General features: G+C 52.1%; 1 protein-coding gene across 6 annotated transcripts; it reads left to right on the top strand.

Moving 5' to 3' along the window:
• Positions 1-4,102: 4,102 nt before the first annotated feature.
• On the top strand, positions 4,103-16,370 carry SLC38A7 (solute carrier family 38 member 7). 6 transcript variants are annotated; one of them, XM_019796572.2, is made up of 13 exons: positions 4,103-4,150; positions 4,772-4,912; positions 6,031-6,451; positions 7,107-7,305; positions 7,533-7,677; positions 8,878-8,976; positions 9,592-9,649; positions 9,866-9,980; positions 11,327-11,474; positions 12,069-12,204; positions 12,853-12,907; positions 14,415-14,531; positions 14,650-16,370. In XM_019796572.2, the coding sequence occupies exons 3-13, from the start codon at positions 6,182-6,184 to the stop codon at positions 14,664-14,666; spliced, it is 1,359 nt and encodes a 452-aa protein (XP_019652131.1). In that variant the 5' UTR covers positions 4,103-4,150; positions 4,772-4,912; positions 6,031-6,181; the 3' UTR covers positions 14,667-16,370. The 6 variants fall into 6 exon arrangements, 4 of the variants coding, with proteins under 4 accessions (XP_019652131.1, XP_002912324.1, XP_034493951.1 ...); XM_002912278.4 differs by lacking the exon at positions 12,069-12,204 and adding an exon at positions 11,869-12,068; XM_034638058.1 differs by lacking the exons at positions 4,103-4,150; positions 12,069-12,204 and adding exons at positions 4,163-4,445; positions 11,869-12,068.
• Positions 16,371-16,739: the final 369 nt, after the last annotated feature.

The following is a 16,739-nucleotide window of genomic DNA, read 5'->3' as shown; positions in this document are numbered from 1 at the left end:
TCATATATAGCTGACACATGGGCAGCCATTGGGCACTATTAGACTAGACTGCTTCAGGCTTTCATCTAAACAACCAAAGCCCAGCTCATTCAACCTCCTTGGAAAAAAAAAAAAAATCTTTTTTAAGATTTTCTTTGTCAGAGAGCACGCCCAAGCAGGGGGAGCTGTAGGCAGAGGGAGAAGCAGGCACCCCACTGAGCAAAGAGCCAGACATGGTACACGATCCCAGGACCCCTGGGATCATGACCTGAGCTGAAGGCAGACACTTAACCGACTGAGCCACCCAGCCATCCCTCCTTGAAAAAATTTTTCTAAACTCCTTACTTCCAGGCTTGGGAATTTGGGGTTTTTTTTTAATTTTTGTTTTTCATTTTTTAGGGTTTTTTTTAGAAATTACTAGTTTACTTTTTTTATTTTATTTATTTGTCAGAGAGCACAAGCAGGGGGAGCAGCAGGCAGAGGGAGAAGCAAGCTCCCTGCTGAGCAAGGAGCCCGATGCAGGACTCAATCCCAGGCAGGACCCTGGGATCATGACCTGAGTTGAAGGCAGAGGCTTAACCAACTGAGACACCCTGGTGTCCCGCTAGTTTACTTTTATATCCAGTAACTGAAAGACCAACTTTTCCAAAACAACAATTTTGTAAAAAATGTTGAGATTAGTACTGCCAATCACACACCTGATAGGGGATTTGTATACAGAATATATAAAGAACCGGTACAAATCAATAATACAAAGACGACCTGATTAATAACTGGGAAAAGGGTCTGAATAGGCATTTCTCCAGAAAAGACATACGAATGGCCAATAAGCACTTGAAAAGTTGCTAACGGGGGCGCCTGGGTGGCACAGCGGTTGGGCGTCTGCCTTCGGCTCAGGGCGTGATCCCGGCATTATGGGATCGAGCCCCACATCAGGCTCCTCCGCTATGAGCCTGCTTCTTCCTCTCCCACTCCCCCTGCTTGTGTTCCCTCTCTCGCTGGCTGTCTCTATCTCTGTCGAATAAATAAATAAAATCTTTAAAAAAAAAAAAAAGAAAAGAAAAGTTGCTAACAGCAGGGAAATGCAAATCAAAACCACAATGAGAATCCTTTCATACCCACTAGGACGGGTATGAGCAAAAAGAGAAGATAACCAGGATTATCAAGGATGTGGAGAAACTGGGAACTCATATACTGCTCATAGGAATGTAAAATGGTGCAGCTGTTTTGGAAAGCAGTCTGGCAATTCCTCAAAAGTTTGAACAGTTACTATTTGACCCAGCAATTCTACTCCTATGTAAATACTGAAGATAAAACATACATCCACACAATAGTATGTGAGTGTTTATAGCACTGCTATTCACAATAGCCAAAATCTGGAAACAACACAAATGTCCAGTCAACCGGTGAATGAATAAACGAAATGGGGACTAGCCCAAAATGGAATATTAACCAGCAATAAAAAAGAATGAAGTACTAATATACGCTCCAACATGGATGAACCTTGAAAACAGTAGAAGACAAAATATTATATGTGATGAGAATGTCACATATATCAATCTGAGCTGGATGTTCTTGTGACACGAAGTCACATGTGATTCTATTTTTATGAAATGTCAAGAACAAGCAACTCCATAGAAGCACCGAGTAGATTAGTAGTTCCCAGGGGCTTAGAGAAAGCAGGAGTGGAGAGTGACTGCTCATGGTTATAGAGATTTGGGAAGAGTGATAGCAGTGTTCTGAAATTAGGTAGGCTGCAAAACTCTGAATATACTAAAAACCACTGTACTGGACACTTTAAAAAGAGTGAATTTGGGGGTACCTGGGTGGCTGAGTTGGTTAAGCATCCAACTCTTGATTTTGGCTCAGGTTATGATCTCAGGGTCTTAGGATGGAGCCCCACATGGGGTGCCTCCCTTAGCCCTTCCCCCCAGCTCACTTTTTCTGTTTCTCTCCCTCTAAAATAAATAAATCTTTTTTATTTTTTTTAAAGATTTTATTTATTATTAGAGAGAGAAAGAACAAGTGGGAGGAGGGGCAGAGGGAGAAGTAGTTTCCCCATGGAGTAGGGAGCCCGGACACAGGACCTTGGGATCATGACCTGAGTCGAAAGCAGATGCTTAACCGACTGAGCCACTCAGGTGCCCCAATAAATCTTTTTTTAAAAAATAAAAAGGGTGAATTTTATGGTAAAATGCATAAAGCCCAAAAAAATTACTTATGTTTCAAAAATTTGCAAATAGCTCAGCTATCCTTCAACGAGTGATTGGTTACACAAACTGGTATACACATACTGTGGAGTGGAATGCTACTCAGTAATAAAACATACGTGTTGATACACAACAACTTGGATGTGTCTCTAGGCTGAGACACAGAAAGCCAATCCTGAGTACAGACTGTTCCATTCCATTTATATAACTTTTTAAAAAAATTTTTTTAAAGATTTTATTTATTTATCTGACAAGAGAGAAAGACAGCCAGCAAGAGAGGGAACACAAGCAGGGGGAGTGGGAGAGGAAGAAGCAGGCTCCCAGTGGAGGAGCCCGATGCGGGGCTCGATCCCAGGACCCTGGGATCATGCCCTGAGCCAAAGGCAGACGCTTAATGACCGAGCCACCCAGGCGCCCCTATATAACTTTTTTTTTAGATTTTTATTTATTTGAGAGAGCACAAGCAGGGGAGAGGGGCAGAAGGAGAAGGAGAAGCAGACTCCCTGCTGAGCAGGGAACCTGATGCAGGGCTTGATCCCAGGACCCTGAGATCAGGACCTGAGCCAACGGCAGACACTTGACCAACTGAGCCACCCAGGCACCCCTTATGTAACATTTTTGAAACGACAAACTTTTAGAAATGGAGAACAGATTAGTGGTTGCTGGTGTTATGGAAGAGGTGGCCTTGCTGGAGGGAGGAGAGTATGGTTAAAAAGAGCAACAGGAGGGAACCTTGTGATGGAAATGTTCACTACCTTGAATGTGCTGTGGATGTATATAAACCCTACACATGTGATTAAATTGCATAGAACTAAATACACGCCTAAACATGACTACATATAACTGAGGAAATCTGAATATGATCGGTGGATTGTGTCAATGTCAACATTCTGGTTGTTATATTGTACTGCAGTTTTGCAAATTGTCACCATTGAGGGAAACGGTAAAGGGTACACAGGAGCTCCTCATAGTATTTCTTATAACTGCACATGAATCTACAGTGATCTCAATAAAAATCTCAGTTAAAAAAGATGACAGGTTTCTATGGCATTCCCTGTGTTCCCTCATCAGTGAGGACCTTTGATGCATGGACAGGTAGGTGTAGTGGAGAGCATCTTGGAGACACAGACCGAGGACATTGGAATGCCAAAGATTATGGGACAGCTTGCAAGTGTCACAGAGCCAGGAACAGAAGCCAGGGCTCTGGACATCCATTCCTCCATTCAGCTGTTTATTTACATGAGTAACTAAATGCCCCAGAAACTTTTAGAATCTAGGCCCTGGGCCCCTGGGTGGCTCAGTCGTTCAGCATCTCCCTTCCATCGGGGTCATGATCCCCATGTCCTCGGATCAATCCCTGAGACGGGCTCCCTGCTCAGCGGAAAGCCTGTTTCTCCCTCTTCCACTCCCCCTGCTTGTGTTCCCTCTCTCACACTCTCTCTGTGTCAAATAAATAAATAAAATCTTAAAAAAAAAAAAAATCTAGGCCCTGGGGTTATGGCCGTCAACAATACTCAGACCAGTCCTCTGGTAGGAAAGACCGCATAGCACAAGGAGGTAAAAGTGTCCCTCACTGTCCTGGGTGAAAGAAACCACGGGGTCACTAGTCGCGGACCTGAACGCAAGGAGGGAGACAAAGGAGGATAAGGAGGCCAAAGAGGCTTGCTTGCTTCATGGGACTGGCAAAGACACCAAAGACACCTTGCTCTTCCTAGGAGGAAGGAGGAGTGTTTGGCTTGGCCGAGAGACCAGGATTAAAACTAACAGGATAAGCATGGTGAGCTGAGCGCCGAGAGGGTCAATGTTGTGGGGCTGAGGATTCAGGGAGCTGCTGCCATCCAAGACTAAAGCCTGCGGAAAACTACAACTCCCAGCGTCTCCCGCGGCCCGCTGGAGCCCAGGCGGTCATATGACCGCGGCTCACGTGTCCCTGCAGCCGGCTTCGGAGTGAAGCACCATAGGTAGGTGGCAGGAGGTGGGGGCTGTGGAGGGTGGAAGCGTTAAGTCCCGGGGGCCCCCGGGGCCCCCCCGCTGCGGCCCGCTGCGGCAGAGTCCTGCCCACTCCTTGCAGAGCTCCGAAGCCCGGCATCCTCGGCCCCCCGCCCGGCCTCAGTTGGGTCGGCTTTGCCGCGTCGTAGCCCCGACTGTCTCCACCTGGTGCTAGGCCCGGATCGAGTCCCGGAGCGCCTCCCTAGCTTACCTCACAGCAGCCCTCTCGCCTTGCTTCGGGCCTGGGAATCCTCCCCTCTGCTCCGGGTGCGCCCTGGCCCATTTCCCAGTGCAGCCCACCCTGCGCATTTCTGGGATCCAGCTCCAGGCTGGACTGGGAACCCCCTCCGATTGGAATGGGAGGGGGCCCACGGCAGTGGTTACAGCTCTGGCCTGAGCCGGTGGACATCAGGCTTCTAGTTCTGGTTCTGCCAACTACCTACTGTGACATTGCTCTAGCCTTTTCTCTTCCCTGGGCCTGTTCCCCTGACTGATCTGGTGCTCCGTTCTGTGAGTTAGCGTCAGAGCTGCTCACTTCCCCTCACTCTGCTGACCAGCACAGAACCACCTCAAACTCTTCTCTCTGCTGACAGCCGATTTTAGGTGAAGTTTTGAGAAAGAAGAAATTGGGGACGGAGAGGAAAGTGAGGAAAATCAGATCCCAGCTCTTCAGGGAGAAAGAGCTATAAGGAGCAACACATCCTCCACCTGCAACCGTCAGGTGGAAATAGCAGGTAAGCTGGGGGTTGTGGAGCTGAGGACCTGTGAGGGAAGGAGAGCTGAGAGATCTTGGACTGTGTCCGAGACCTCTGTGTCTGAGACGTAAGCAGGGTGGAAGAGGAGGTCTCACAGCTCTGGGAGTGCTGACTTCGCATGGCTCTCTCTCGAGCTATGCCGGAAAGCTGGGAGCCCCAAACTCTGCCTCCACTCCTCACAGCTTTGATTCTTTGCTGAGTTACCGGTTGGCTAACAGTTGCATAAGAGGAAGCCCTGTGGTATCTGACTGATCTTTCTGGACTTGGAGCCGGCAAACAGATTTCCTCTGGAGCTGGGTCCCTTGGTTGCATGCTTGGTGACGGTTGCCTGAGAGCATCCACATTCTTCCTTTAACCTCTCAGGAGTGTACAATTCCTACCTTTGTTCAGCCAGCACCAGAAGGAGAAATGAGAAGCATCCGACTACCTAGGGGGTCTCATGAGCCATTCTAATGCCCCCCCCACCAGTGTACTGAGTGCATCAGAGGGATGCCTCTCTGATGGGCAATGGTTAGGTCAGTCTCTCAGGAGAAGAGTGAGAATTAGCCTTGAATTTTGAAGGGTTTGAAAGCTACGAAGAATTTAGACTCAGGGCCAGAGGGAGGTATGTGGGACTGTAATACATTGAAATATCCCCAGTTCTAGGTGAGGGCTGCTCTTGCAACCCTGTGGTGTAGAAATAGGCTGGGAAGCCAAGTAGATTTAGATCCAAATCCTGTTCTCCTTCTTGCTAATGTATAATCTTGGGTCGGTGATAGGATCTCTCTGAACTTTATGACCACTGTGGTAAGGACTGAATGAGATAAGGTATGTCCGTGATACTCCTGCCCAACGTGGAGCCTCTCTGTAGTGCTGATGTGTTAGTACTCTTCTGTTTTATGTTTGTCTTATTGATCCTGAGGGTCTGTAAGCCTGAAGCAAGCAAGATCTGCGTCGGATGTATTTCTGTCTCTGCCACCCTATGCTGTGGTACCCAAGTCAGTATTCTGTACAGAGGCTCACCTGGGTTTGAATCTCAGCCCTCTGACCTTCAGAATGTTGTTTCAGCTTTCTGTGCCCATGTCAGGATAACAGTAGTACGTGTCTCTCCCATCTAGGTTGAGAGGAGCCGGAGCTCACAGGCCTCCTGGGATAATAGTCCGAAACAGGCTGGTGCTCCCCTCCAGCTGAAGGTGTTCGTCAGCTGCCCAGGGGATGTGATTGTGAGGCTGAATCTGCAGACCCCACAGGAAGAGGGCTCCCGGGGCCATGGCCCAGGTCAGCATCAACAGTGACCTTGGCGAGTGGGGCTCCAGCACGGACTCCGGGGAGCGGGCCCGTCTGCTGCAGAGTCCCTGTGTGGACACAGCCCCCAAGAGTGAAGGGGAAGCCTCTCCTGAGGGTCTGGGCACAGGCACCACTTCCACCATCGGGGCCATCTTCATCGTCGTCAATGCCTGCCTAGGAGCGGGGCTGCTCAACTTCCCTGCAGCCTTCAGCACTGCGGGGGGCGTGGCAGCCGGCGTGGCCCTGCAGATGGTGAGTGTGTGGCCACTAGGGCGGAGATGCAGTTCAGGTGCTGGGTCTGGGCTCTTTACCTCAGAAGAGATGTTTTGCGTTCGGGATAGTACGTGACACATGCGACCACTGTCCCCACCCTCACACTTGGCAGACATTACTAATCTATTCCAGCATTCTTTCCTCGGAGCCCAGAGGAGGCTTCAGAAGGCTTCCCAGCAATCAGGGAAGTTTGTACATCAACTGCATAATTAATAATTTTGTAGTTTATGTCTGAAAAATGGGCCCTTATCTTTTAGAACTACATGCTGAATTATTTACTGGTGAAATAACTTGATAGCCTGTATTTCCTTCCAAATAATCCAGAGTGGGAGGGAGAATATCGGAAACAAGATGGACCATGAATTATTTTTTGAAGCCAAGTGATGGGTGAATGGGGGTTCATGATACCATTCTGTCTACTCTTGTGTATGTTTGAAATTTTCCACAAAACATCTTCTGTTTTGAGAGAAAAACCTCAACTCGACAGCCTCCAGCAATCTGGTAAAGCTGCCACCAAGATGAGACTCATTTACCAGACTGGCTTCGGGCATTGGCCTAGTAAATGCTGAGCAAGACCAGGCTGCCCTTTGGTGCCAGGCCTTCCCCACACTGTCTGGCTCTGTCCTGCCTGCAGGGCATGCTGGTCTTCATCATCAGCGGCCTCGTCATCCTGGCCTACTGCTCCCAGGCCAGCAATGAGAGGACCTACCAGGAGGTGGTGTGGGCCGTGTGTGGCAAGCTGACGGGAGTGCTTTGTGAGGTGACCATTGCCATTTACACCTTCGGCACCTGCATCGCCTTCCTCATCATCATCGGGGACCAGCAAGACAAGAGTGAGGCTCCCCTTCAAGACCTACTGCATCCCTCCCCCTCACCCCTGGGGATCTCCGGGGGGAGGGAATGGGCATGAACACCTGCCCAGGGCCTAGCCTGGGACCGGCATTCTTCTGCGAATCCTCCCCACTCAGTTACACTGATGGAGGCCCTGAGGCTCACCAGAGAAGGAGGGCTGCAGCCTGCAGGAGCCTCGCGTGACATTCCCTCCTTCCTTCCTGTGCAGTTATAGCTGTGATGGCCAAGGAGCCTGAGGGGGCCAGCGGCAGCCCCTGGTACACAGACCGAAAGTTCACCATCAGCCTCACTGCCTTCCTCTTCATCCTGCCCCTATCCATCCCCAGAGAGATCGGCTTCCAGAAGTATGCCAGGTTCGGAGGCCCCACCCCAGCCCAGGCCAGATGGAATCACAGGCAGCTAGAGACCCAGGCACTGCTGGAGAAGCCCTCTCCTTCTGGGGCAGCAAGAGTGGGCAAAGCAGGGTGGACAGGGCTTTCAAGGCTTCCAGCCTAAGGATTCCTTTGGTGTCAGCAACAAGGAAGACAGTGGCCCTTTGCATCAATGAGAGACTCAGCTCCAAATGTCCTTGTCAAAGAAGGGACAGGTGATAATCAGGAATGTAAAGGCAGGGGCGCCTGGGTAGCGCAGTCGTTGAGCATCTGCCTTCGGCTCAGGGCGTGATCCTGGCGTTCCGGGATCGAGTCCCACATCGGGCTTCTCCGCTGGGAGCCTGATTCTTCCTCTCCCACTCCCCTTCTATGTTCCCTCTCTCGCTGGCTCTCTCTCTGTTACGTAAATAAATAAATTTAAAAAAAAAAAAAAAGGAATGTGAAGGCAGCTTCCTGGCCAGGGCTGTGGTTTTCCTGGGGAGAGTGGATTTTGGATCATTTTGGAATTGTCAAGCCTGGCCCCGTGTTCCTTGCAGCTTGGTATGAAGGGAGCGGACTGGCTTCCTGACTCAGGGTCTGAATAGCTGTATGATTCTGAGCTCTTTCCCGCAACCCGTAATTGAGAGGGTCACACTCAGCTGTCTCCAAGGTCCATTTTCATGTTGACATCCCAGTATTTGAATCTTCAGCCCTTTTACCTTCAGCATCCCCTGGTTCTCAAGGGCTCTGCTCGCAGCTGTCAGCGAGCAGGGGCTGCATTGATGGAAATAACAGATGTGCTTTGAAGCCCAGACCTCTGAGCCATGGAGCTGAACCAGTGCATTTCCTAATGATCAGAAATGTCAGTTTGGCCCCCTCTTGGGGTCCAGCTCCCTCCAAGCTGTGACCAGTTTCTCTAAAACTTACTTGTTTTTTAAGTTTATTTAATTTCTACACCCAGTGTGAGGCTCAAATTCATGACTCCAGGATCCAGAGTCGTGCGCTCTTCTGACTGAGCCAGCCAGGCACCCCTCTAAAACTTATTTCTTGTGCATTTTTTTTAATCTTTGTGTGGAATAGTCTCCCAATTCATTCAGTAGACACTGTGGTCACTAGAGCTGAGGGTGGATCCTCCCTGGGGTGGAATCAGAGGAGGGCAGCTGGGGCTGGGGAAGAGTAAGTCCAATCTTTTCTTTCTGGCAGCTTCTTGAGCGTCGTGGGCACCTGGTACGTCACTGCCATCATTATCATCAAATATATCTGGCCAGATAAAGAGATGACCCCAGGGGACATCCTGACCAGGTTGGTAAGAACCCCTGGGGGAAGCCAACACTTAGGCCCCAGCAGGTGCTGGGTCAGACATTAAAGGCCACACAGGCGCCCTTCTCGAGGCTTATTAGCTCACCAGAGCTTGACCTATCAGTCATTGTAGGAAGGAGGCAGGAAGTCCTTATCTCTTCTTATTGGAGGGAAGAGTGAGAACCAGAGACGGGGAGACTTTGCCACCAGTACCCCACAAATGAGCCATCATGAGACGAGGCCTCTGGTTATGGAGACTACCAGTGTGGATTTGCACATTTTTGCCACTTGTGCTCATCTGTAATTTCTGTATCTGTTTTTGTCATTAAAAAAAAAAAAAAGTTTCCTGTTTTTGAAAGAGAAAGAAAAGAAAGCAAAAGCTCCAGTGCAGGAGCCAGAAAGTCGGGATTTTGGTCCCAGGAGGGTCTTCCAGAGCCTCGGTTTACTGACCTGTGAAATGGAGACGTGCCCTCTCCCTGTCTCCAGAGTTAGGGGGTTGAATGTGCAGAATAGTGGTGGGAGAGGGTCATGGTGGGCTGAGTGAAGAGGAAGGGCTTGGGGGTGGTCGGTGGCTCTGTGGGGTACACGGGCAGCAGATTCTTGTGTGTTTGTCCACAGGCCAGCTTCCTGGGTGGCCGTGTTCAATGCTATGCCCACCATCTGCTTCGGATTTCAGGTGCCGGTTGCAAGGTTCCTGTCGTCCTCTCAGCTCGCTCCCCACCCCGGGCTGGAACCCACGTACAGGGAGGATGGGGACATCCTGGGAGGAAAGACAGAGCCGGGGCCCTAGGACTTGTCCCTTGTCCCCATGTCTTTTGTCCCCAAAGTACCACCCTCTGGAAACGGGGGAAGGGGTCACTTCTCCCCATAACTGTGACCTTCACCCTAACAGTGCCACGTGAGCAGCGTGCCCGTCTTCAACAGCATGCGGCGGCCCAAGGTGAAGACGTGGGGTGGGGTGGTGACAGCCGCCATGGTCATTGCCCTCGCTGTCTACATGGGCACGGGTGAGTGCTCCCCGCCGAGGGCTGGCCTTGGAGTGCTCCCAATTTCCCTCTTCATCTCCAAGTCCTCTGGCCCAGCTCTCCTGGGGACAGCCCTGCACTCCCAGCATATCAAACACTTCTGTAGGCATTGGCTTGAACCTGGGCTGCCTTGGGCTTCCTCCCGTCCAAATGAGAGAGCTGTATTTATCCATTCGTTCAGCAGGTCTCAGTCAGTGCCTAGTAAGTGCCAGGAACTGTTCCCAGCATGGGGGATGCCATGAAGACTGACAGCCATGGTCCTGCTCTCGTGGAATTGACAGTCTAGCCAGAGAGAGTCACAGAGTAAATCAGGAATCAGTAAGGCATTCCAGACAGTGACGGGTGCCACCATGACAGTCAAACAGGGGAGATGTGAATGGGACTGGGAGAGGTGAGGACACCCGCCATGGTTCACAGAAAGGGGGTGGTTCACAGAAGGCTCCTCTCTGAGGGGGTGGCATCTGGGGGGACCCCAGTGATGAGAAGGAGCCAGAATCTGAAGGGCTGGGAGAAGAGCTCTCCAGACAGAGAGGCAGAAAATGCCAGGCCCCTGAGGCAGGGACAGAAAGGTCTGGAGTGGAATGAGTTGGAGACAGGTGGCAGGCAATGAAGCCAAACAGGGAACAGATAGGGCCCGTTGGGCCTGTGGACGGTTGGGAGCCAGAGAGGAAGCATTTCAAGCAGGGGCATGTCTGGGCAAAAAATGGTTATGGGCACCCTGTGGGGAATGGATGACGGAGTCGGACTGGAAGACCAGGAAGACCAGGCCCTTTGATTCCTTCCACAGGTGTTATGGGGACAGCACTATTCTCCCCCTGAAGACAAAGCAAGGAACAAGAGAGCCAAATAGGCAGAGTCCCTGTCCTCCTGGGGTTGGTGTTCTGGCTGGGGAGACACACAGTGAACAAGTGTTCGAAAAAAAGTAGAGAGGAGTGCTCTGAGGAGAATAGAGCAGGGTGACGTGAGCGAGCGCCTGGGGGGTAGTGGTTATTGTGGGTGGGCAGGGTGGACGTGTTCTCTGAGGAGCGGACATCTGAGCTGTGACCTGAATGGTGAGGGGATGGGGATGTGAAGGGCTGGGCAGACAGAAAGTTCGTGCAGACGCTCTGACACAGGAATGTGCTGGGTGAGCTGAAGATGACAAAGGTGGCAGTGGGGATAGGATGGGAGAAGTCAGGGGGAAGGCCTCGGGTCCCAGCCCAACACCCTCTTAGCCTCCAGAGCTGCTCCAGCGCCCTCCCTGTCTGATGTTTCCCCCAGGAATAAACGTTCCATCCCCTTACCCTCCCAGGATCGCCCCTGCCCAGCCCTCTTGTCCCTGTCCTCAGGCATCTGTGGCTTCCTGACCTTTGGAGCTGCCGTGGACCCCGACGTGCTCCTGTCCTACCCTTCCGAGGACATGGCTGTGGCCATTGCCCGCGCCTTCATCATCCTGAGCGTGCTCACCTCCTACCCCATCCTGCACTTCTGTGGGCGGTGAGCCCCCTCCCTATCCCATGGGAGTGCTCCCTCCCGGCCCCAGGCTCCTCCCTTTTTGAAAGCCCTTTGAATATGGTCTTTTGACCTTCTGTGAGTCCTCTAAGAAGCTGTGGTCCGGATTCTTTCCTGAACACCTAGCCTTGTAGGTACCCAAGGAGAATAACAGTATCAGTTCCCAGGGGGTGAGCACAGCCTGGGCCAGGCCAAGCTAAGCGTGTCACATCCACCATCCCGTCCAGTCCCCATGGCAACCACAAGAGGAGTACTGCTAGGCCCATTTCCCAGAATGGGAGACAGGTTCAGAGCTTAGGGCCATCCCCCCCGTCTACCTACTCAGAGGTCTGGCTCCGGGAACTGGAGCAGGGGCCTCTGAGCCACCGTCTGTGGGCAGGGCGGTGGTCGAAGGCCTGTGGCTGCGCTACCAGGGGATGCCGGTGGAGGAGGACGTGGGGCGGGAGCGGCGGCGGCGTGTGCTGCAGACCCTCGTCTGGTTCCTGCTCACCCTGCTGCTGGCACTCTTCATCCCTGACATCGGCAAGGTCATCTCGGTCATTGGAGGCCTGGCCGCCTGCTTCATCTTTGTCTTCCCAGGTGGGGACCCTCAGCACCCCCCGCAGCAGTGGCTCCCAGGGTCTTCCGGGCTCAGCTCCTCCCTTGCTCTCCTGCCGGTGTTTCTCAACCATCCACCTCAGGCTCTGTGCTAACCCCTGCCCCTCCTGAAAAGAAGGTACAGATGGTATCTCCACTTTGATGAGGAGATGGGAGGAAGTTAACAGACTCAGCTATTTTGTAGCAGCTTTTCTGACCCAGGTCTGCCTGGGTGCACAGCCTGCACTCTTAACTTCGTTCACACATCTATTGTTGCCTGGTGAGGGGTCGGGCCTGTTCTGCCCATGATAGCGCGGAGGGTGATGGGGTCTGGTGGCAGCACCCCGATGCAGAGGTCGGGACTTCAGACACAAGTCTGCTGCCAGATCCCCGGGGAAATGGTCCCATGTGCCCACGAGTTCTGCCTGTACCCAGCTTATTCCTCCCCGGGAGACCAGCTTAAAAGCCCTTGCCACGCTGCTTGGAGCAGTGGCGGCTCACACCGACTCAGAAGGACACTGGGAAGGGTCCTGGGTGAGGTGGGGGCTGCTGCTGAATCACCTTCCGTTGCCACCTCGTGAGCTCTGAGGCTCACGTGCAGCTCGGGGGGGGTGCCTGTCACCAGGGGGGTGCCTGTCAAGTGCTGGAGTAGGGGCAGAGACACAGTATCTGGAAGAGTACACACAGGCCTTTCTCCACTCACCGCCACAACCTCTTGGTAAAGGGGGAGGGTGGGCCTGAGTGAAGGAGCCCACCTGAGCTCTGGGGGCCACCTCTTCTCTTCCAGGGCTGTGCCTCATTCAAGCCAAACTCTCTGAGATGGAAGAAGTCAAGCCGGCCAGGTAAAGCAGGGCAGAGGGGTCGTGTCAGGGAAGTGCTGGATGAGGGATGGTCTGGCGGGGGCATGAGGGGCTGAAAACAGGGATCAAGAGACTTGTGTACTTGAAAAACATAGGAGTTGTCTGACTCCCTTTTTAAATGGGTGGTACATGCTGGTTGTAACAGCTCCAATGCTACTGAAGGACTTCACAGAAAAACGTGGAAGGCCCTCTTGCCCCTGCAGCCCACTCCCCACCAGTCCCTCCTCCTGAGAGAGCTCTGTGTGCATGAAGCATGTATATGTATGCACTATGTGTATGCACAAGCCTGTGAGGCTCTGTGTCTAGTTTGGGTTTTCCAAAAATGGCTTCATGCCAGACGTTTTTACAGCTTGCTTGCTTTCACTTAACCATGTGTCTTAGAGATCTCTGTGTCAGCACAAGAAGATCTGTTCACTTCTTCCCTTTTTTGAGGGCTGCAGAGTGTTCTGTCTTATGAATGCATGAATACTCTTATACATGGACATCTTGGCACACCTGTTTTGAGAATCTTGATAGGATCAATTCTTAGAAGGAAATTGCTGGATCCTGGGACATGCTCGTTTTTACTTTTGCACATGGGTTCAAATTTCCCTCTAGAAAGGCAGTACCAGTCAGAGTCCTAGTAACAGAGAGTGACAGTGTCCTCCTCTCCACAGCTCTGCCAGTATTGTATGGAACAGCCTTTTAAATTTCTGTTAGTTTGATAGATGAAAAACACGACATTGTTTTAATATCCACGTTTCTTTGAATAGTACAGAGGTTGAAAACAGGTTGCAAGCTTTTTTTAAAAAAATTGAGTAATATTCATTATAGAAAACTTTAAAAATATAAGTCTAAAGAAGAAAATTAAAATCACCCTTAATCTCAGTACCCTGTTGTACTCTCTTAATGCCCTGTTGCTATTTTTGATACGTAGATTTGCAGGTGTCTGCTTTTTTGTGTGTATGAATGGAGTGGATCACACTCCATGTGAACTGCTTTTTCTTGAACATATTTCCATCAGGACACATGCATTCTAATCCTGGTTCTGCCCTTGGCTTGTTGTGACCAGTCAGTGAATCCCATTAGGTCTTGATCTCCTGGCCCATGGTCTAGGGATCATACACCTGGCCCCACATACCTTTGTTTGAAAAGTCATTTAGAAGTAGGACGTGCTCTGGGGCACCTGGGTGGCACAGCGGTTAAGCGTCTGCCTTTGGCTCAGGGCGTGATCCCGGCGTTATGGGATCGAGCCCCACATCAGGCTCCTCCGCTCTGAGCCTGCTTCTTCCTCTCCCACTCCCCCTGCTTCTGTTCCCTCTCTCGCTGGCTGTCTCTCTCTCTGTCAAATATCTTTAAAAAAAAAAAAAGAAGAAGAAGTAGGACGTGCTCCTCACGGGCAAAGTGGTATAAGTAATTACAGTAATTAAGTGATATATATATTTATATAAAGTCTGCAAACTCAAGGGTGGGTTGACTGACTAGGCCCCTCTCTCCCTCTGCCCTACAGCTGGTGGGCGCTGGTCAGTTATGGTGTCCTCTTGGTCACCCTGGGAGCCTTCATCTTCGGCCAGACCACAGCCAATGCCATCTTTGTGGATCTCTTGGCATAACCACTGCCTCCCAGGTAACACATGGCCTTTGCCACTGGACCCAGGAACCCATCCCTTCGAGCTGCGGGGCCACCCTGAGTCCAGCATCATTCCCCTTTACTGATGGGATGACGTCAGGACATCCTTTTGCAGGGACAGTTGTGGAGTGAAATCAGGCCTCACACCTCTGGACAGCTCAAACCCGGCTCCCCTCCTGCTCTCCAGTCCCAGCAGTGCGAGGATGGGGGGAGGAGGTCTTGTGTCACGGAAGAACCGTCCCCGTCCTCCAACTTTCCCCTTCTCCATGCCTGAAGAACATGGGTGAAGAGGGTCGGAACACCTCCAAAAAAAAGAACCCAGCCTGACTCTCCTTTGGAGAAAGAGTGCGGGCAAAGGGCCACCGCCATCCTCCACAGAGCAGCCTGTCCCGAGCAAGAGCTGCGCTCACTACCCCGGGACTCAGCCCCTGCTCCAGATTGTCAGCTGCTTGGCCCGCAGTGGCTTCTCTGGGATCTGGCGACTTCCAAAGGTAGCACAAAAGTCATACAGATGCACAGAGGTAGATAGAGTCATGCCTTGTCCACCCCATCCTGGGGCCTCTTTCCCCAAACCTGAGGGTCCAGGCATCCCTGTCTTCCTCCATCGCCAGACATCATCAAGTCTAATGTTTACAAATGGTGCCAGCCTGGCTCCGAACCAGAGGCCGGGGCCGCGCCGTGCCGCCACGGTGCTGTGAGTACCCCTCAGTTAGCTTTTCCCCTGGCAGGATGTCTGCTTTTCTCTCTCTGATTTCAGGTGGGCCCCTCGTTTCAGAGGCACAGGGCGGGTGATAGAGAAGGCTGGGAACCTTCCAAACCCATTCAGGCTGGGCTAGTCAGGGTCAAGGCGAGCCTCTCTGATAGCTTCTCTTTCAATGACTGCTTCTCTTCTGCCTGCCCTCCAGTCACTTCTCCCCTGTCAGCCCTAGCGGGGTAGCCCACAGAGAAGAGCAGCTGAGTTGTCACTGACTAGGCAACATTTGAGTGTAGTCGCGCCAGTCTGGAAGTTTCCCTTCCAGTCCAGATCTTGTCTGCTCCCTCCCTGCGTGGTTTCTTCACCCCCTACCCCATTTTTCTAGCTCAGTCTCTCCTGCTTACATAAGCCTGGGGGTAGTAGGGGGTGTGCCAAACCTCTTGTCAGTTTCCGCCACTCCAGGGGTCCACCAGGCGTGGCCTCAGTGGCCTATCAGTCACACTGAGGTCACACATGGATTGTGTCCCAGGTAGGATGAGGAGGGACACTGTCCTGGTCTGCATTCCCATTTTTCCCTCTTTGGCTCTTCACTTTGACCAGTCCCAGGCATTGAATCGAGCTTCCTCCACCTGGAACTCCCAGCATTTCCTCGGCCCCTCCTGCCCTAAACCTCTGTAGCAAAGGTGAGCGGGGGACCCCCACACAGCAGCCCACCACTCAGGGCGATGAGATCACAGAAGCAGAGGCTGGCTGGCAGCCAGATAGGCTTCTGCTCAGTTCCCAGACGGGATGACCGCCTTTCCTCACATCCCCCCACCCTGAGCCCCTAGGGCCAGACCCACACTGCTGTTTCCTCTCAGCCCCTGCACGGCCCCAGGCCCTTCCAGCACCCATCCCTGCCAAGGTTAGGACGGTCCAGTCAGCAGGGCTACATAGCCTCCTGATGTTGGATTTCAGCCGAGGGATGGGGGATGTGAGGGGAGTCATCGCACAGAAGGAAAAGGAGCTGGAATCTGGCCACCTGGCCTAACCTCAGGAGCCCCCTGCGCTGCCCTCCCCACCAGGGTATTTTACTGTTTCTTTTCTACTTGTGCACATTCGTACCAGGGAGGGTGGTTAATAAAAAGAGGCTGTGCTGCTGAGCTGTGTGGCTTCCGTCTGGTGCTGGGGACAGAGTCCAGGCCCCTGACAGAGGGAGATAGGCTGGGAGGGGAGGGGTCGGGGCCTTATCGACTTTGACCCCTTTCTCAGGCGGGAGTACTACCATGCTCCCTTTACCGAGATGAGAACATACAAGTGGTTCTTGATGCCTCCCCTTTGTTCCTCATCCCATCAGCCCTTCCCTGCCAACCTGGGGATTTGCCCTGGTCTCCTGTCTCGCTGCCTCTGCCTTTGCTCAAGTCCACCTCGTGTCTTCCCCACACCCTATGGCTTCAGACCGGCCTGTCTGCCGCATGTCTCGTTGACCTCACGTTCTGGGATGAACTTCAAACTCCTGAACGACCACGCTC

This window comes from Ailuropoda melanoleuca, chromosome 12 (genome assembly GCF_002007445.2).
Source record: "Ailuropoda melanoleuca isolate Jingjing chromosome 12, ASM200744v2, whole genome shotgun sequence".
NCBI lineage: Eukaryota > Metazoa > Chordata > Mammalia > Carnivora > Ursidae > Ailuropoda > Ailuropoda melanoleuca.
Note: the sequence above shows the minus strand (reverse complement) of the source record. Positions and strands in the feature narration are given on the sequence as shown.

Bases quoted from the DNA above. Each gene is read 5' to 3' on its own strand.
- SLC38A7 (XM_002912278.4), top strand. From the start codon at position 6,182: ATGGCCCAGGTCAGCATCAACAGTGACCTTGGCGAGTGGGGCTCCAGC. The intron at 11,475-11,868 runs GTGAGCCCCCTC...GTCTGTGGGCAG, and splicing joins ATCCTGCACTTCTGTGGGCG to GGCGGTGGTCGAAGGCCTGT. The intron at 12,069-12,852 runs GTGGGGACCCTC...CTTCTCTTCCAG, and splicing joins CTTCATCTTTGTCTTCCCAG to GGCTGTGCCTCATTCAAGCC.